The sequence below is a fragment of the Danio aesculapii genome, chromosome 14 (assembly GCF_903798145.1).
Source record: "Danio aesculapii chromosome 14, fDanAes4.1, whole genome shotgun sequence".
Taxonomy (NCBI): domain Eukaryota; kingdom Metazoa; phylum Chordata; class Actinopteri; order Cypriniformes; family Danionidae; genus Danio; species Danio aesculapii.
Genome location: NC_079448.1, coordinates 6,291,763 through 6,313,591, shown reverse-complemented (window position 1 = coordinate 6,313,591; position 21,829 = coordinate 6,291,763). Strand labels below are relative to the sequence as shown.

General features: G+C 35.3%; 1 protein-coding gene and 1 non-coding gene across 2 annotated transcripts in view; both read right to left on the bottom strand.

Annotated features, from left to right (window-relative positions):
- Positions 1 to 814: 814 nt before the first annotated feature.
- trnas-cga (transfer RNA serine (anticodon CGA)) lies at positions 815 to 896 on the bottom strand. The gene has a single exon. It is a non-coding gene; the product is annotated as a tRNA-Ser (tRNA).
- A 7,480-nt stretch (positions 897 to 8,376) lies between these two features.
- The window catches only part of LOC130240467 (AP-1 complex-associated regulatory protein-like), a 15,102-nt gene continuing 1,649 nt past the window's right edge, over positions 8,377 to 21,829 (bottom strand). The window contains exons 2-10 of the mRNA XM_056471993.1: positions 21,287 to 21,335; positions 21,145 to 21,171; positions 21,034 to 21,059; positions 18,936 to 19,032; positions 18,711 to 18,809; positions 16,674 to 16,735; positions 15,849 to 15,922; positions 15,609 to 15,716; positions 8,377 to 15,310 (exon numbers count right to left, since the gene is read on the bottom strand). Of these exons, the coding sequence (XP_056327968.1) occupies positions 15,042 to 15,310; positions 15,609 to 15,716; positions 15,849 to 15,922; positions 16,674 to 16,735; positions 18,711 to 18,809; positions 18,936 to 19,032; positions 21,034 to 21,059; positions 21,145 to 21,171; positions 21,287 to 21,335 (811 nt within the window). The 3' untranslated portion in view covers positions 8,377 to 15,041. The remainder of the gene's footprint in view (positions 15,311 to 15,608; positions 15,717 to 15,848; positions 15,923 to 16,673; positions 16,736 to 18,710; positions 18,810 to 18,935; positions 19,033 to 21,033; positions 21,060 to 21,144; positions 21,172 to 21,286; positions 21,336 to 21,829) is intronic.

Below are 21,829 nucleotides of genomic sequence, written 5' to 3'. Positions count from 1 at the left end.
CAAGTTACATATTTATACATTTGCTGCATAAATATAAATGTAAAAATATAAAACCTCATCATTTTTTTTACCTCAAATTTACCTCAAATTTCTGTACTTGCCGGCAGCATTTGAACATGAAGATACCTCAAACTGATAGAGGTAAAGTTGGTTTTATATTCGCACATTCGCTCATTTATAAGTCTGTATATTGTTTACCATGTTACTTTGAATATTCGATCGGAATTAGCATGCAAGTGTGGCTTGAAAACAACTTTAACACTGTTTATTTGACTGTGAACAATGTCGTACTTTGATAGGCTGCTAATATGATTTCGCTATTTAGAGTTTGCAAATAATACTTTCATGAAATTATATTATTAAGGGGAAACTCTGAATGTGCAAATATAAAACCAACTTTACCTCTATCTCAAACTGACCATGAAGATATCTCAAACTGAAGATACATCATGATGATATCTCAAACTCACCATGCATGTACCTCAAACTGAGACTGAAGCACTATAATGGTTTAACAGTACAACAAAACTGAATATTTGAATACTACAATGCTAATTTACTGCTAGCGTCAGTTTTCACTAATGTATATCAGAAAGCAGTCTTTAATTATTTATAAGATCTAAGAGCCAGGAAGAGAGAGTATCTTACAAATTGTTTGTAGTTTGGTGACATCCTACCTTTGAACCCATTGGAGAGCAGCTGTTTTCATCTTTTGGAAGCAGCCGCGAACTAGCTGTATGAATCCGAGACGAAAACAGCTCCGCCTACTTTACCGCGCATGCGCATTGATTAGAAGCGCGAGTAAATGAATGAACGCTGTGAGCAGGATTCGAACCTGCGCGGGGAAACCCCATTGGATTTCGAGTCCAACGCCTTAACCTCTCGGCCATCACAGCTGATTAACACCTTACTGCATCTATATGGGCTGATTCCCAGAGACCATCAATGTTTAATACAGTACAACACGAAACAATAAAGCTAAGGATTCCTGACTGCCGACATTTGAATGGATATCAGTTATTAAAGCACAAAGACACAACCAAAGACACGTGAAGGTTCATACTGCACTTTAATGTACATTATTAATGTTAATCCTTAGAAGAACTGATGCAAAAATTACTACACGCATGAGGTAAAAGTAGTTGAATGTTCATTTAATCAGCTTAGAAAGAAAAATGTATCTATGCCCACCTATTATATATATATATATATATATATATATATATATATATATATATATATATATATATATATATATATATATATATTTATATTATATTATATTATATTAGCTGAAGTCAGAATTATTAGCCCCCCGTTTATTTTTCCCCAATTTCTGTTTAATTTCTAATAACTGATTTATTTTATCTTTGCCATGATGACAGTAAATAATATTTGACTAGATATTTTTCAAGACACTTTCATACAGCTTAAAGTGACATTTAAAGGCTTAACTATGTTAATTAGGTTGTTAACTAGGCAGGTTATGGTAATTAGGCAAGTTATGTTATGTTAAACATAATTTGGGAAATATAAAAAAATAAATAAATAAATAAAATTCAAAGTGGAGCTAATAATTCTGACTTCAACTTTATATACGAGTGATTGTAAGAAAGGGTCTGGTGCAAATGTGCAAAGTGTAACTGTCGATTAAAGTGTTAGAGAGATGAAAGACTGTTTTCTCCAGGTGGTTTGTCAAGCCCACTCACCTCTGTGAGGCACACTCAGAAATGCACAATGTTTTGGGGTTGTCATGTGGTGTGGTGGGGATTAGAGAAGAGTGGATCCTGGTTTTGTCCATAGCTGTTTAGCTGATTGATATTTTAAGTTGTTTCTAGTATTGATTTAGCTCAAATTAATCTTTAAAGTTCTACTGAGAAAAAAATTAACTACATTTTTAATAGTCAGAGGGTGAGTAAATTAAATGCTGATTTTTTAAATTGCTATCCCATTAAATAAAGTAAAATCCTGGAATGTTTTCCTCAAGAGCTCCAACTTCTAATTGGTTTAAGAAAGCAATATACAGCGTGTTTGCCTTGGTGTACGTAAATATAATATTTTTTGGTCAGTTCTACTTTTAACAGTTTGTGGTCTTCGTCAACAGATGGCTGAAAGTCGCCCTATGAGCAAGGCAACTGCTTTAACGTCATTCAAGATCTTTATAGTTTCTTCCCGCCATCTCTGTTAAATCATTATTCATTTCCAACGGCAGGAAATCAGAAAGCGTAACACATTTTTATCTCTACCAGTGCATTTCCCTTCCTCGAGCACAAATTCGAGGCTTTACGCTTTCATTAGGATGAAATAAATAACAGATCGTAAAATATTTGTTACTCAAACCGACATTGGGTTTATTTCATTAGACCACAACGATGCCATTGATCAAATAAGAGCGTTAATGGCAGTGTGTATGTGTGTGTGTGTGTTTGTCATATATCTTCATTTTGGTTTCCCTTTTGAGTGTGTGTAGCTGGAGACACAAGAAAAAAAAGAGCAATTTATTTTTTACCTCAAGGCTCTTTCCCCCGGGCTGATGCTTTCATCTCAAAGAGACAAAAAATACTGTGTCATTGTGCTTGCAGGAAAACAGTATACGGTGACCTCCAACTCCAACACCCTGCAGAATAACCACACTTCAGGCTTTTTCATATGGCTCGACACTATATTGAAGCATATCTGAATGAAAATATAACTGTAATATTGTTTTGTGGTTAACTTTACAGTATAAATATTCATTATCAGTGTTGGGTAAGTTACTTTTATAAGGTAATCGATTACAAATTACTGATTACCATTGGAAAATTGTAATCTGATTACATTACTAATCACTTAAGGTAATTCAATTCAATTCACCTTTATTTGTATAGCGCTTATACAATGTAGATTGTGTCAAAGCAGCTTCACATAAAAGGTCATAGTAAATTGGAACTGTGTAGTTCAGTCTGTAGTGTTTAAGTTCAGTTTAGCTCAGTTCAGTGTGGTTTAAAAATCAAAACCTTTAAAAAAAACCTTGAGAGAAACCAGGCTCAGTTGGGCACGACCATTTTAATTTCTCTGCTGGCCAAACGTCTTGTGCAAAGCTGCAGTCTCAGCGGCGGAGGCTGGCCTCAGCGAAGGCTTGTCTGTCTCTGAAGCGTCACAGGAATCAGTCTTATGTTCTCCACTCCTCCATGACCACCACAGTAGCTGCTCAGGATACAGCCAGGTCCAGGATATGGAAACCTTGGGTTCATCTCGTCGTTGGTCTTGGATCGAATCGGTGACTCTGCATAGTCTGAGGGCCTCGGGAAGAGTATCCCCAGGTGGAAATGGAGAATAAAGAGAATAATTAGCATAGCTGCTGTTCATAGTGTATATAAACAAGATGCAGAACCTGTGTGTTAAAAAGTAATCAGATTACTAAATACTTTACTTTGAAGTTACTATTAAAACATAAAATACACCTATAAAAAATACAGAATAAACTGCAGCTCTTTCAGTTATATCACTGAAAAACACTACAATGGGTTAATCACAGCAGCCTGACATATTCAAGCCTTAAAGAGATAGTTTGCCTACATAAAAATCTCTCATTCACATTTTTCAAACCTGTTTGTCTTTTTTTTCTTACACACAGAAATACATTTAAAAGAAAACTGGATTCAGTACCTGTAACCATTGACATCCATAGTTTGAAAAAGCACTACAGTGTTTGAGTGTTCTGTGTTTGTCTAAATGTGTATATTCCATACAAAGTATACAGCTGATGGGTCAGATCTTGTCACGTGCCTCGTGGTTTTCAACTGGGTTCCCCTGGAAAATGCAAGCATGCTCAATATGCGGTGCCAATAATTCTCTTCACATTCAGAAGATACCTTTACTCCCAATCCTGCACAAAAAATTAATTTAGTCTGTTTAGGTTGAATTGGGCCGCCGTATTTTTAAGTGCTGGTGTCCTCTTTGATGACGACGAGTGTTGTCGTTGAATGCTTTCTGTTCAAGTGCTTGAATAAGTTGTAGGTCAAGTTAAAAGCAGTCAAAAGTTCTTTAGAGACTGGACATAGACTGCATTTCACAGCAATATTTTAGTTTTATGCTCAATGAAATCAATGTAATGTCTGTATTTTCACTTGAAGAAGCCACTCTCTTCAGCAACCATCATTTCAGCTTGCGTTCTCCAGCAATTTAAAAGCGCATGCTTATTAACTGACGCTGCAGCTGAAAATGTTATATAAAAGAAGCATTTTTTCTTCTAAAAACAATATTTGTGATGTAAGTAACGCAATTACATTGACTTTAATAACTGTAATCAAATTTCACAAATTTAAAATGTAATTCGTTGCATTACTGCGTTCCCCAAAAATGTAATTCGAATACAGTAGTGCGTTACTGTGGAACAATACACTGAACTCTGTTCATTATGATATACTGTAATTAACATTTTCGTATGTTGTGATTCATGAGTGTTTCCATTTATTTATGATTGTGAATTGTATAGATGAATTACCAGTTTGTAAACATTTAAGATGCGCACGCAGCGAGGTTGCAGAAAATAACAGAAGCGCTAGCATTTACAGCGAGGGAATGACATCTGATGCGGTACAGAGTTTGTTGTTGTCTTAGAAATAATTGATATTGATTACATATTATATATATTATTTACATAATGCTTTCAGTGTATTATAACAGCTTGTCATCCAGTGATAAGCACAGTTATTCTGTAAAATTAATGTAAAGTGAGCGGCGTTCTACTGACAGGTCCATTTACAATAGCACCCTCCCAATGGATATTGGATAAGACGAAATGGCCAAACATCTAGCCTGAAATATACAACTCTCATTGAAACAAGTGTTTTTACAAGAGAGAAGTTAAAGGCCTACAAGTCTTTGGATGCCAACAATATTGTTCTGTGTGATCATGTGCAAGAAATAATGTTCCATGATTACCAGATTCAACACATTGTAGTGCTGAAAACCGAGGTTCTGCCTAGTCAAAGACAAGGAAAGAAGACGGAGCTATACAAGGCCTGGGTAATCATCAACAAGCAAAACAACAGCATTCTGACAGAGAACTGCACCTGTACGGCAGGGTATGTGAACTAACATGTTTACATATCATTCTTAGCATTCAGTGTCCGCGTTTAATTCACCATATTTAACTGATTTCGCTGAAATCATTGCTGCAATCAAAAACGAGTAATGTGTGTTATTTAGCATAGCGTGATCTTACCTGATATAACATGAGAACTGCAGAGTCCAGCATTTTTAACTAGGTCGTCACTCCATTCAGCTCTCTTTTAGCCAAAGACGTCTACAGTTGGCATTAAAAGCAGTGTGATGTATGGTAAAAGTTAAGAATTTGGCATCCTACCACACAACACAGCATGTTTGCTATTGTAACCGACCTTTTTTTTTTTTGCAACCGGGAAGCCGTGTTAGTAATTCCTCTATTATGGGAGCTTGATCTCTGTTCTGTTGACTTCTGATGTTGAAAATTCAACTCTACAGTTTACCAAACTGACTTTTGTTCACATTTTAGTAGTTTTAAAAACATGTATATGTGGAGAAATAAGTCTGTAGAGATGACAGAAAATGTAGTTATTCTTATTATAAAGCAGCTTATTATAAAGTTTTTGTAGAGTAATATACAACACCAACGCAGACAATACTGTATATCACTTTAAACTATTAAAAATGATAATAAAAGTCACCTTTTCGAACTTTTCAAGGTTAAAAGTTGTTGGAAGAAAGATTAGGTCACATAATGCAATTCAAAAGCATAAAAACGAGTGAAAAAAAAAAACATGAATCTCAAATTATTTGGAAAACTGTTAGTTTACGGATATGTTTACAGTGCACATTCGTTTTAAACTAAAGATATTCCAAGTCCAGCGATTTCTGTGGTCCAGCCCAGGTGTGTTTGATTGGTAGATTTGATTTACGAAACTCCACCGCCACCTGCAGGTTAAAGTGTGTCATTACAGCCTGTTTGCATTGTTTACTTGTAGGAATGTTTTTATTCGGACAGCACGACATTGTGGTGGCTCAGTATGAAGTGTAGCTAGGGATTATAAAATGATGGCAAAAATATTACTGATCATGAAAAGTAAAGGGGTAGAAAAGAAAATGTTAATTCAAAAATACATTTACCCTACGTGATATGTTATGTGTTGTAAGTCATACAATTTATTTTAGAAGTAACATAAAGCAAGCTCTATTTTTACACAAAAAAATGAATATTAACATGTAAAAAACAGCTAAGGATAATGCACACAGACAGACAGATTAGATACTATACATTCACTCACCGGCCACTTTATTAGGTACACCTTACTAGTACCGGGTTGGACCCATTTTAGCCTTCAGAACTGCCTTAATCCTTCGTGGCAAGGCACTGGAAATGTTCCTCTGAGATTTTGGTCCATATTGACATGATAGCATCGTGCAGTTGCTGCAGATTTGTCGGCTGCACATCCATGATGTGAATCTCCCGTTCCACCACATCCCAAAGGTGCTCTATTGGATTGAGATGGTGGCTGTGGAGGCCATTTGAGTACAGTCAACTCATTGTCATGTTCAAGAAACCAGTCAGAGATGATTTATGACATGGCGCGTTATCCTGTTGGAAGTAGGCATCAGAAGATGGGTACACTGTGATCATAAAGAGATGGACATGGTCAGCAATAATACTCAGGTAGGCTGTGGCGATGCTCAATTGGTACTAACGACCCAAAGTGTGCCAAGAAAATATCCTTCACACCATTACACCACCAAAACCAGCCTGAACTATTGATGCAAGGCATGATGGATCAATGCTTTTATGTTGTTGATGGCAAACTCTGACTCTAACATCCAAATGTCACAGAAGAAATCGAGTCCAGGCAACGTTTTCCCAATCTTCTATTGTCCAGTTTTGGGGAGCCTGTGTGAATTTTAGCCTCAGTTTCCTGTTCTTAGCTGACAGCAGTGACACCCGGTGTGGTCTTCTGCTGCTGTAGCCCATCCGCCTCAAGGTTGGACATGTTGTGTGTTTAGAGATGCTTTTCTGCAGACCTCGGTTGTAATGAGTGGTTATTTGAGTTACTGTTGCCTATTTATCAGCTCCAACCAGTCTGGCCATTCTCCTCCTTTTTTAGTTTTGAGACATACTTTGTCTATGTAAACACGCAACTGTTAAAACAGATTCAGGAAAGAAATACGCATAAAAAATAAAATATAAAGTGACTAAATAATTGTGCCCAAAAAAAAATATTGCTTAATTGTTTAACTTAAATTTTGGCAATAAGCGCCATCATTTCAATCAATTAAATCCCCTATTTTAACTAAGATTTAAATACTAATTTTGCATTTCACTGATTATTTCACTGCTTATGCTGTTTATGACCCTGTATGAGTCCAGTAAAAAGTTATAATACCTGGCGTATGATCATTTATCTTAACAGGGAAAAGAAATAAGATTACTTCGAAAAACTCCACAAATAACTGAAAGATTTTCAGAGGTGTTTTGTCAACACACCCACTATATACAGCCTGAGAAGAAGCTAATAAAGAAATCCAAATATAACCAGAGTAAAAACAGCATCAGAAAAGGTGTGAGATTAAAATGAAATAAAATGATCATTATAAACACAAATGCTGGGTTCCACACAATCGATTTGTGCTGGGGCAACATGAAGGAATTAAGTTAACTTATTCATGCAAACAAGTTTAAGTGGATGGAACAAAACAAAAAGTTGTCCCCCCTAAAAAAAAAAACACTCAAGAACTGCGTTGTTTCTACTCATTTTAAATAAGTACTTTAAACCAGTGGTTCTCAAAATGGGGGTCGGGACCCCCCTGAGGGGTAGCAGGACAATGAAGCGGGGTCGCCTTAGGATTTTCAGAAATCGATTTATTTTTATTAAACTATAAGAATTACCATATTTTATCCAAAACCTACTGAAAAAAAGTTGTTTATAGTTACTATAGGAGCTTATAGTTACTAGTTCTATTGGATTGCGACCCCTGAGGTAATTACATTATATTAAAGACACAGCAATAGCGTCAGATGCAGCAGATTGATTTTATAATACCAGGTTAAACATTCTGGCATATTTACAGCACTGACATACATTAAAAAAAATTAAACGAAGAATAGACTTGGGTCTATTGGTGTGTGTGTGTGCCATTGCATGTAAGGTTTCTGTATTTATAGCCACCTCAGAGGATATTGGGGGTCGCGAGTCACTGGCATTGTTATTTTGGGGGTTGCGGGCTGAAAAGTCTGGGAACTCCTGCTTTAAACAAACAGCACAGGTCTTTTTTTTTTGACAGTATATATAATCTTGTACACAGTCTGTGCCCAAACCAGTGCGACCAAATGTTTTCATTTACATAAAAAAACTCAAACCAACTGGATGTAATGTTATCATTTATTAGCAGTCAGATTTAACCCGAGGTCTTAATTACTGTATACAGAAATGATGAAACAGTTTACATTCAGATTATCTGACAGATTTCCAAACACTCAAAAAAACAAAAATCAAAGAAGTTCTTCTAACGCGGGATATGATCTGAAATAAAAATGTGCAACGTCTAAGCTCTGCCGAAGAGTTGGGAAGCGCTTTGGAAATTTCTTTCATGGAATGTTCAGCATTAGATTTTCTTTTTAAAATCAAGAACACCCGTATTTCATTTACACAATAAAACACACTCTTCCCATAATACAAAATAAGGCCAGGTATCAATGTTGATACTCTCAAACTTTCATTTGAGATTCTGTTAAAGCTGCAAACCCCGTCTTAAGTTTGACAATACCGACCAAAAACACACAGATAGGGTTCTTTCCATTGCACACAAAGTTATTTACGACCACAAGGGGGAGTTGAACTTTGACAAACATTCATATTTTTGCATATGTGCTCCCAAACTCTTCAAACAAGATGAGTGAAGTGATCGACACTCTAAAAAAAAAATCAATCAACTAAAACAAACATTTTACATTCAGGTGACAAGAATACGTGTCTTTTAAGGTGTGCTGGTAGAACTAAACGCAAACATGATTGTGCTGTACAGAAACTCTTGTGTTCATTATATACACAATTCAGGGAAACGTTTAGAAGCATTAGGTTGAATTCAGACTCAAACTCGAGGCAAATATGAGATTCACGAGTTATGTTGCCATCCATCTATTTTTATGCGTGTTTTGAAATCTCGCATAAAAAAAAATGGAAATGGCGAAATGCGCAAATTTTTTTTAAACGCATGCGCACAGCTGAGCAGTGTTGCCATATTGGGCGGGTTTCAATTTATTTTTGCGGGTAAAAAAAAAAAGACAAAGACGGGTAGTGAAAATTTGGACTGCTTTGAAAACGGAGCATGATTTTGGCTACCGTCACCCATCCCCGACCCTTCACCACGGAGCGCGATTCTGGCGACAGTAACTTGAGTTCCAGATGACTGGGCGGGTCATTTTGCATTTCGGCGGTTTTTGGATAGCTTTTGGGCTGGAATCAGTCAGCTACATCTGGCAACACTGCAGCTGAGTAAACTTTGTATTCGACAAGATAAAATGTGTACAACTTACAATGAAAACACATTTAGCAAATAAATTTCAGGACGTGCTTCAAAAAAATAAAAGTCATGGTTTTGATTTAGCAGATCATGTGATGTCAAAAATGGTCGCGATAGGACATTTTTGGACAAACCAATGCAATCCACGACATTTTGTAAGTTTTTGATTTAGTGGCTATTTCTTTTGAATTCGTAAGATCTCATTTGTACAATTTGCTTATCTCCAAATGACGGGTGGGTTTAGGGGTGGGGTTTAGTGCCATGCCTCCTTTAAAAATCGTACATTTTCGTATGACTGAACTAGTACGAATTCGTACAAACTAGCCAGTAAACTGACAAAACGTAAAATAGTTTCCTCGTGAGATCAGGCTGGAGAAACCAGTGGATCAACAGTGTCGTAAAACCTCAAAAATATTGTTTTGCTCCTTCTAAAATCCCTCAGTGAAGTTATAAGGCAAGTTGGCAATAAAATCATAATTGTGTTTTTTTACCCAGCAGCATTTACTGTCCAGCCGTAGTTGACTGGGAAGTGACACGAACAGCTGTTATTATCAGAACGATCATTTCGAATTCATTATCAACAGATTAAATTGACTTTAAACATGCCTGTGCGTAGCTTGTCAGTAAACTACGACTCTGTGTAGCATACTCAGCTCCATCTGAACCGGCTTTACTGATAATGCGCATGAAAATAATGTCTTTGATTAATTGCCCAGCCCTACAGTATGGATTTATTGTCAAAATGTGAAGAATTTTAACAATTCACAATTAGTGAATGTACAGGTAATATTTCATATTTCACTCTAAAATCAAAAGGGATTTTTATTATATAACAAATAAAACAAGATGCGCAAATAAAAAAAGTTGATTGTTTTAGTATCCGCATCATTTGTTTTTCACATTACAGGATTAAAATAAGATTTATAGTAAAAGGCCAAGTCCACACTAATGTGTTTTAGTTTACAATTGCATTTTTTCTCCCAGTTTTGTCCTTCCGTGCACACCGAGTCAGCGTTTTTAGGAAACGAAAACGTATCATTTTGAAAACGCTATTCAAAGTGGATAAATTGAAAAACAACGATCTCGTTGCAGTGTGGACCGTAAAATCTAGTCTGATCGTAACTATTTTACGTTTTGTCAGTTTAGTGGCTAATACGAGTTGAGTCATACAAAAATGTCCGATTTTAAAAAGGAGGCGTGGCACCCAACCCCACCCCTAAACCCAACTGTCATTAGGGGAAAAGCGAAACATACTAAATTGTACAAATAAGATTGTATGAATTAATGCAAATTAGCAACTAAATCAAAAAGTTACGAATTGCTGTGAGACTGTGTTGTCAAAACGGAGGCTTTCGAAACCGAAATCGATGTGACGCAGTCAAGTGACCAATTCAACGACATTGTAAAGCAGACGTTTCGGATGCAGTTCGTTTTGACAGCTTTATTAAGGATTAATGTTCATTTGTACATGCACCGTATTGCCTCTATTCAGACAGAATGTTCAATGAACAAATTTGTTCAGCGGCGGAAGCAGACAACAGTTGCGACATTTTGCCGCAACGTTCGAAAGAGACGAAAAGTAAATAAACAACAGGCGGAAAGGTCGCAGGTAAAAGCATCTTACATCTGTGGGCATGCGCAGTACATAAACGAAACCGGTTTCAGTTGTTTTAGTGTGGATGATGTAAAGAACTGAAAATGATAGTGTAGACATGGAGCGTTATTAAATGAAAACGCCATTTTGAAATTCATCCGGATTAGTGTAGACGTAGCCTCAATAAGTGAAAAAGAAAAATAATACTTTTTAGTAACACTTTATCTTAAGGTGTCATTGTTACCTGTTACCTGTAGTAATTACAATTAATTATGCACAATTACATGCAACTAACACTACACCCAACCCACATTCTAACCCATATAATTGCCATACAAGTACCATATCAGTACACATATGTTATACTTATTTTACTGAGTAAGTGCAGTACTCAGAAGTTAAATGAATAGTACCACTGTAACAAGGAAACCTTAAAATGAAGTGTAAGCCAACTTCTTTGATTAAATTGACAACACTGGCATGTTTCAGAAAGAATATTGGAATGTTATAATGATCACTGATCATTTCCAAACATAGCAAGACACTGCTAATTCATTCAGTTAAGTCAAAATGATCAAAACCAGAGGTAGTGACTGAAGATTTGTTTCATCATGGAATATTCTCCCCATTTCTGATTCATTGTCCAAACATGCAGCAGCCAGTGTAAAGAATAACCTGCTTAGCTATACAGAGTGTGCGATATTAACAGAAACATGATTTGTTTACGACTGATTCATTTAGAAACAAAAGCAAGAGACTCATAGAATCATTGAAGTTATTTTAGATTTAAAAAAAAAAAATTAATAACCAAAAAGGAAAAGAAAAAAAAACTATGTTGCTTTGAGATGTACAATCATGTGTTGCCATTTTGACCAAATTTCACTGGCGAAGCCTACACGGTAAAAAGTACTGGTTGCCTTAAATTTTTTTACAGTGAATCAAATTAACCTTATTTGAACTTCTATTATATTAAACTGACGTAAAACAGCTTCCATAACTTTAATTTTATATGTAGAACAAGATTAAGAACTAAAACACATGTTGTCATGACTACTTTTTCAGTGCAAGCCAAAAAGAAAGGACATCATGTCAAAAACTCAATTTTAATTTCTTATTTGATACACTGTTGTATAAAATTAGTTTCCCATTTGCTGATATTCAAGAAAGCGACACTCATCTCTTACAAAACAACTCCATACAATGATCTGTTTTGTCCTTATAACGAATTATAGGCTCATTCATTTTATTTCGCATTTAATTCTTTTTGATCTCTAAACATGTTTTTGTTTGGTTTATTTAATTTATTTGCAAAGTTTGTGACAAAGAAAGATAATATAAGTTTGCATACGTGTTTAAAACGACAAAACTGTAAATATCGCACACCCCTATTAGCAGTTTGTCAACAAAATCCCCGACCAGCAATCATACACAGATTAAAATTAACTCTATTAAAAGCACTTTGGGACTACTGTAAAATGTTTCCCGATGTATTTATTTCCATCTTTTGTTGAGGAAATATATTTTAGCCCAAAATTTAGCATGTCAGTGTTTCTGAAGCCACACTCAGATCAGATGACTGTTATTATATGCAAATGAATGGAAATTATGATAGTTCTGTAGCTATAAAGAAACGTCCCTCATCTTCCAAAATTGCACTTGATTCAGTTCTGTAATGAAAACTTGTGAAATAAGGCTGAAGTGAAAGATTAAGACATGAAGTATTGATGCAAGAATTTTCAAAACTCAACCCAGTTACCAAATGGAAACAGATATAAATAAATTACAGCTGCACCACATTCAAAAAGGGGGCAAATTAACCCAGGAAAAGCAAATCCTAATGAATCTACGACCCAATAGAGTGAATTTCACGAAAGCAGATGACCAGGGGGTCTCATTTATAACTGTGGCATATGCACAAAACGGGTAGAAATGTGCGTACGGCACTTCTCATGCAAAAATTGTTATCTATAAAAACAAACGTGACAGGAGAATGTGCGCAGATGGAGGAAAGCCAAATAAACATTTCACTTTTAGGGTGCTTTCACACATAGACATTTGTTTCGGAACGTGGTGCATTTGTCCTGTTAGCTTGGTTCGTTTGGTCATAAGTGAATCTCGCAATTGCACTCGGATATGCACCAAAACAATCGGTCTTGACTCGGTTGAAACAAACTCTAGAGCAGTTCGGTTGTAGTAAAAAAAGCGACATGATCCAACGAACTAAAAAAAATCCATAATACACTTTGATATAGGTTATGTAATAGGCATATTTATCCATTCATCCATCCATCCATCCATCCATACACACACCCACAATTATTAGCCCCATTTGAATATTTTTTCTTTTTTAAATATTTCCCAAATGATGTTTAACAGAGCAAGGAAATTTTCACAGTTTGTCTGATAATATTTTTTCTTCTGGAGAAAGTCTTATTTGTTTTATTTCGGCTAGAATAAAAGCAGTTTTCAATTTTTTTAACACTATTTTAAGGTCAAAATTATCAGCCCCTTTAAGCTATTTTTTTTCGATAGTCTACAGAACAAACCATAGTTAAAACTTGCCTAATTACTCTAACCTGCCTAGTTAACCTAATTAACCTAGTTAAGCCTCTAAATGTCACTTTAAGCTGTATAAGGTGTCTTCAAAAATATCTAGTAAAATAGTATTTACTGTCATCATGGCGAAGATAAAATAAATCAGTTAGTAGTAATAAGTTATTAAAACTATTATGATTAGAAATGTGTTGAAAAAAATTCCGCTAAACAGACATTTGGGGGAAAAAATAAACAGGGGGGATAATAATTCTGATTTTAACTGTGAATGTGTATACATATACACACACACACACACACACACACATTTACATATATACAGTTGAAGTCAGAATTTTTATCCCCCTTTGTTTTTTTTTAACTTATTTAAATATTTCCCAAATGTTTACCAGAGCAAGGAAATTTTCACAGTATGTCTGATAATATTTTTTCTTCTGGAGAAAGTCTTGTTTTATTTAGGCTAAAATAAAAGCAGTTTTTAATTTTTTAAAAATCATTTTAAGGTCAAAATTATTAGCCCCTTCAAGTTATTTTTTTCGATAGTCTACAGAACAAACCATCGTTATGCAATAAATTTCCTAATTACCCTAACCTGCCTAGTTAACCTAGAGCAAAATGCAACATTGTAACAATTTTAATCCCTGTTTGGGAACAAAATTCATCTATAGGTGTGAAAGCACCCTAAATTGAGACACTTAAATTATCCTATGAGCCATAATCTTTGATAAATAAATACATTAAATTGATTCTGGTGTACGTTTACTTTTAGGATAGTTTCAACAAAAATGTTATAAATCAGACCCCAGGTCATATTTCAGCAGAAAAATATATATTTGCATAAATTAAAAAGCCTTTTAATAGATTGAGTAATCTATTTGTTTGGGTAAGTTGACCACATTACCCACCCAGTTCTCATTACTATATTGCAAAACACACACACACAATATATGTGACAAAAATCACCCCACTGTATAGTGCCACCCCACTGCTTCTGCTGAAAAATTACACTTCAAAACTAACTATTTTTGCCTAAAGAGCCACAAAGAACCTTTGTATTGTAACAAGGAAAAAATATATTAACGTAAAAAGTAATTAATATATAAACCAAAATATCCTGATGTATTAGAGTATTGAGAAGTGTGTGTGTGTGGTGGAGGGGGAATGGGTGAAGCAAAAACAAAAAACTTCAGTGAAATTCACTCACCAACAAATTCTGAGTCGCATAAAGCATTTCTTTCCGTTGAATTACCTTTCTCACTGAGATATTTTAATTTAGTTTCATATATTATGTTAAGCGGATCATCACACTGTATATAAATGAGGGGTTTGATACCACAGTCATCTCACTGTCTCTGACTGTAGACTATCTCTCCTGTTGGTCCTCTGTCTGATTTTCAGCCTCCTCAGTGGGCGTGTCCAGCGCTGGATTAACCAATCCAGCAGAGTCTTCGTGTTCTCCGCTGTCCTCGGGATGAGCACTGACAAAGTCATTCTCCCACTCCAGAGCCGTGGAGTCCTCAGAGGTGGAGGTGGGTCCGCTGTCCTGCTGCCTCCCGCCAGGACGGAGAGCTGCGCGTAAAATATCCTCCTCCGTTTTTGATCGCTCCCATGCAGGACCCATCCGGTTCATTCCTGTTGAGGGACACAAGTTAATTTATTAAAGTCCGCATGAACTGGAAGCAGTTTTACTCTAGCAATTTACTCTAATGCTGTGCACTTCTTCCTTTGGATCAAGCTAATAAACGATCCGTGTGGTTCAAACTAGCTGCACTGTTTCACTTATCGCTTTTGACACTTTTAAATGGTTTCCATAATGCATAAACATTATGTCATAACTCTTAAAAGTTTGCGCTTTGCTAAAAACATTGAGGAAAAGCTCTTCCATCACAGCTCTTCCTCATTTTGTGTGATGTTCGGTAAAGTCGCTCACCCTCCTCATCCTCCCACTCCAGCTCCAGTGAGGTGGCATCAGTCTTACTGGTGAAGTCCCAGCTGCTCTCCGTGTTCGGGGTCACCACATTCGTCTCAGAGCTCAGTCCTTCAGGTCATTGTCAAATTTAAAACAGACAAATATTACTATTTTATGGAATATTGTTTTATCAGACTAACAATAAATTAAGTGTATTATAATAATATTCTGTAGTATTTTAATGTGTTAATAGGAACTTACTGTTACTGCGAAACGCTTCAGATTGAGCCTTTACACTCTGCAGGTACACCTCAAAATCTTCATCGGATGCTTTTCTGAAGAAACACACACAGTTACATCATCCATCTGCAAATCTCTGCTGTCATCACCTTAGATGTGTAGATAAATCATAATAAAAGATTCATCTATGAATCTTTTATTACATTTAAACTGTAGACACGCCTGCCTATACAGGTGCCATGATTTTTTCAGTTTTACTCACAGTTAAATATTATATATAAACATACATACATGTGTGAATATATATATTAGTGAATATATATATATATATATATATATATACACACACACATGCATATATACATATATACATATATATATATATATATATATATATATATATATATATATATATATATATATATATATATATATATCTCCATACATGCATGCATGCATACATACACACACACGTGTGTGTGTGTGTGTGTGTGTGTGTGTATGCATGCATGCATGCATATATATATATATATATATATATATATATACACACACATATACACACACACACACATGCATACATGCAAATAAATATACACATAAAAAAAATTCATATATACACACACACATATATAAATCTTGGATAATGTCTCCAAGTTCATGCACTAAACATTATTTTACAACCAACTTAAAATGGGACAATTACAAAAATGGGAGGTCATTATGAATACACCACGTGGATGTGGAATTTTGAGTCAAATGTAATGGGTTTATGCTTTAAGCATGATTTGTGCACAAATATCTTGGGGTCATGGAATATCATTTGCATTAACCGAATAAACTCACGGTTTGTGCCGACTGTCTTTGCTCTCTGGTTCTGATCTGAGTTTGGTCCTCTGGGGCTTCCCCTGAAAACAAAACATTTAAAAATGACTAACAATTCAAGTTTAGTGTCCTACTAAACAGACGGCAAATCATCAGATGGTAAAACACACAGCTCATGGTAGAAAGCAGCCAAATAAGAGAAAATAAGTCAGAACAGAAGACATTAAGGCAAATTAAGAAGAAAAATGCTAATAAAAGGAGGAGGAGATGAGAGAGGTGGTTTAAGATAGCTAGTTTAAAATGGAGAAGGTTTTCTTGGAAGCAGATTGATTTTACTATTAAGAACATTAACTGCTGGGTCATTCATCAGAGGTTTGTTAATATTTAATGCTGGAGCAACAATAAGCCTTCAGTCCTGTTTATTAGTCCCTGACATGAACTATTCATTGCCTGCTGAAATCTATAAATGGTTTATGTTAAGGATGAGAAAAAAAAATGTACAAATGAGATATCCCATTTTGAACATTTTAAAATGTTATGCAAAGCATACCTTTTTAAAAAAATAAGTTTAAAATATTTCATTAAAGCCAAACTGTAATATAATTATATGGTATGAAATAATAACTCGTCATCATTCAGCGTAACAAATTTATGAAAAAACAGAAAAGCATAATTATTCCGACCAGGATCAAAATATAATGTAAAATACTAAATGTTCATTTGATTTAGCAGCTGCATTTTCGATCTACAAATAGCATTTTTAAATATGTCATCAAATGATCCTTGTTTTGTAAGTGGCTAAATAATTTTTTTAGCATTATTCTTAGTCTTAGAATTATTAGCCCTCCTGTGACTTTTAAATTCTTTTAGAATTTTTAATTCTCCCAAGTATTGTTTAATGAAGAAAATATTTTCCTCAACACATTATAAAATATAATAGTTTTAATTACTCATTTCTTTTGTCTTTGCCATGATGACAGTGGTAAATATTTTACTAGTTATTTTGCAAGATACTAGTATTCAGTTTGAAGTGCAATTTAAAGACTAGGGCTGCGTCCAAAACCGCATCCTTCCATACTATATAGTACGCTGAAATCAGTTTGTAAACCAAGTAGCATGTCAGAATTCATAGAAATCGAAAATCAGTATGTGAGAAGTACCCGGATAACTTGCTACTTTCGGCGAGATTCTGAAGTGCGCATCCCATGCATGCTGCGCTATCCCATGATGCCCCATGAGAGAATTCGCGAATGGGGGTGAAGCGACGCAACTGATGCAGATAGGTCGCATGACCATGACAAAATGGTGGATGTAGTACGTTCGAATTCCATTAATACTTCTCACATTCATCCTGTATAGAACGTACTATTGTAACGGCCGAATAGTGCGTTTAATATAAATGCGGTACCTACTGAGTAATAGGCAGTTTTGGATGCAGCCTAAGTTAATATGGTTAACTAGGCACGTTCGGATAATCAGGCAAGTTATCGGACAACAGTAGTTTGTTCAAAGTAAATCAGAAAAAAATTATCTTCAAAAGGGTTATAATATATTTTTTAGTTTTTTGTTTATATTTATGTAATAAATGCTGTGATTACTTGCTCTGTTAAAAATTATCTGAGAAATATAAAAAATAATAATAATAATAAAATAAAAACTATCCACTGGAGGGCGAATAGCTTTGACTTCAATTGCATGGATGATGGATGTGTGTGTACATATAAATTAATTAATTAAATAAATAATTAATTAATTAATAATAAATAAATAAATAAATAATAATATTATATATTTTCTATAAACTATTGTTACACTGAATGACAAGTTAGTAGATGTCTGTAATTCATGGCAAGAACAAAAAAAGCATGATAATTGTTTTAATTCAGCTTTGACCAACATACAATACATAACTTAAAAACCCAAGCAACTATTCCTGTTAAAATCAGAGTTATAAATTTAACACAACTCAGGGCGTGTCAAAAGTGAAAGGGGTGTGGCTGAAGGCAAGTGGGCGGGTTTTTTGAGAAGGGCTGGGCGTGCTCAGTGCGAACGCCTCACCTCCTTTAGCTTTCGTTCCTTAGCGAGCCGCGCTGCCTCGCGCTGGGCTGCAAAAACAGCCTCCTCTTCTAGCCTTAACTTCTCCTCTTCTGCCACTAACTGGGCAGAAATCACAACAGAAAGGGAAGGTTAACTAAATAAAATAATAGCAGGGGCAAAAAAAAACAAAGCAATGGAAAACAACAAATGAAAACCAGAAAGGATTTTGAATGAAACCTGCTATACCTGTGCTTTTAGCTTTTCATCGATCTGCACCTGTTTGTCTGAGAGCGCAGCATAGCGATGCTCCTTTAAGTGGCTGATCTCCTCCTCGCTGATGGGTCTGGACCAATCACAGGAGAGCATTGAGTTCAGAGTTGCCATCAGCTTATTAAAATCTGTGGTACTTTATGTCATGTGATGCACTGATCTGATGTGAATAGTTAGTCCTAAATTGATTATAATATTGATAATTTTGACTATCAGGTTCATTTTAGAGCTTATCCAGGCCAAGAGTCGACCACCAATATGAAAAGACAGTTTGAATATTAGTCAGCGTGGCTGGAAATGTGTAAACCCAAACATAAAACAACACAACTGACATAAAAACCTTAGATAGGATCACTCAAAAATTGCATTAAAGCTGTAATAACCATATAAAAAAGTCACAGAATTTAACAATTTATTTATAAATAAATAAAAAGTAGGGCTGAACTAGTGCCTGTAAATACTATTAAACCTACTATACTGACTATTAAAATTAAGTATAGGCCTATACTTTTTGTACAATAGTATCTTGTGTGATAATAATAATGATGATAATATTAAAAATAACAATAATACTATCTGACAGTTATTCATCATTCAACAATGTCATTCATTCGCACAACTGAGATTTACAGCCTTAAAGGTCCTGTGAATTGTGCGTTTTTTATTCAATGTTTGACGGAATCTCAACTGAAACATGTAGGGCGGGGCATAGAGTAGCCCCTCCCCTTTAAAAACAGCCAATACCATTTTGTTTTGATCACAGCTCTGCTTGACGATGCTTTCCATACACAATTTGATATTTTACTTAGCAACACAATAATTATTGCATTAAAACGTATCATTTTTAAATATCTTTATATATTATTTGTAATACAATTTAATCCTTTAATACAAGTAGTCAGATATATAAACTGTACCCTTATGTTTACCTGCACAAAGAAAACACTTTTTGAATGTAACAAAGCTCAAGTACATGCACAGAACAAAATTTATAGCAAATAAACAAATGTAAATATTATCCTTTTGCTTTTTGATCAATCATAGGCGTTTAAGAACTCGCTCAAAACTGATCACACGCTCAACAGAAAGGGCTGCGATTGGCTCTAACGGTCAGCATGGCTCTGGTGCTGTTAAGCAGTGACACGGACACTGATGGTAAACGGCCACGGCAATCAGCTGATCCATTATAGACAGCGACGTGGTGGAGAAAACTCACTCTGCAGACATACTTGTGTCTGAATCCACAAGTAACGTTATTGTTGTAACAGCCGAGAGAGGAGATAAAACATTACCTCATGAACACGCCAGCAGGTCAAAGAAGCCACAGAGAGTGTGAGTGAGTGAGAGAGGCTGTGTCCGAAACCGCATACTTCAATTCAATATAGTATGTTAAAATCAGTATGCGAGCCGAGTAGTATGTCCGAATTCATAGAATTCGAAAATCATTATGCGAGAAGTACCCGGATGACTTACTACTTCCGGTGAGATTCTTAAGTGTGCATCCCATGCTGCCCCGTGAAAGAATTCACAAATGGAAGTAAAGCAACGCAACTGACGCAAGTAGGTCACGTGACTATGACAAAATGGCGGATGTAGTACGTCCGAATCCTATTCATACTTCTCACATTCATACTGTATAGAATGTACTTTTCTAACGGCCGAGTAGTACGTTAAATTCAAATGCAGTACCTACTGAGTAGTAGGCGGTTTCGGACGCAGCCAGAGAGTTTACAGCTTTCATTTTTTCCTAGCTGGGATCTGATGTACTTCCCTGCCAGCGAAAAACTGTCTAGCAAACTCACAAGCAGTGAATTGTGCACAGTTTTCTGCTTTTTAAGTAGTTGGGAGCATTTTAATTACTATAGTAAGCTACCACCATATAACGCATATGTGATAAATGATGACGGTGCATAATAACTGGTTATGATTATTACTAAACTGGTACCAAATTGTTCGTGTCTGCATCACATGCAACAAAGAAACAATTAATTTTGACACCCCTAGTATGTGTGCAGATAAACAATCAAAAATGTAAAAAAAAAAAAAAAAAACAACAACAAGATTAATATCATACCTGGGGCAGCTTTGTGAGCTCTCACCCTGGAAAAAAAAGACAAAAGTCAACGTCTAAGCAAAAGAAGAATCTAATAAGAACTTAAACGTGGTTTTGTAAGTGCGTCCTCACCTCATCGCTCTCCACAAGATTCTCAAACTGAAACAGAACGCATGATCACTCACAAACACCAATGAAACTACATTCATATACAATTAAATTTCACTTATAAACTATATTTTCATTATATATTAGCAAATAGACTTTGGTGTACCTCAATGGTAAAGTGTTCCCCAGCTGTGTTACTTCTGAAGTACTTCGACCTATAGACAGAAAAATATTAATCAATCCTTAGGTCTAACATGAGAGATGAGCAATTCCAGCATTATGGATATGACATTTGCAGTACATTTACATTTACAGTGAAAGTATATGCTATCATTTTATTTAAACATCTGTTTATATTATCCAAAACAACTAACCACAGCATTATGGGAGCAGAAAAATATCAATCTGTAAACATTTTTTATATTTTAAATGAGGAAAATAAACATGCATTATGGATGTTACCAAAAAAGTACATGAGTTTACAGTATAAAACAAACATTGTAGAAATTCTGTGAATTAAACTGCACAACCCAAAAGGATCAATGCTCCTCAAAGGGTGAAGAGTTGGCTTACTATAGAACAAAATCGATTGATTGAATTTTTTATTATTTTACATTTTTTTGCATTTATGAGGAAAAAGCTTCGTTATGGATGTGACAGATGTGAAATTGGCACTTGTGTGATTTTGGTAAATCAAATATAATAGCTT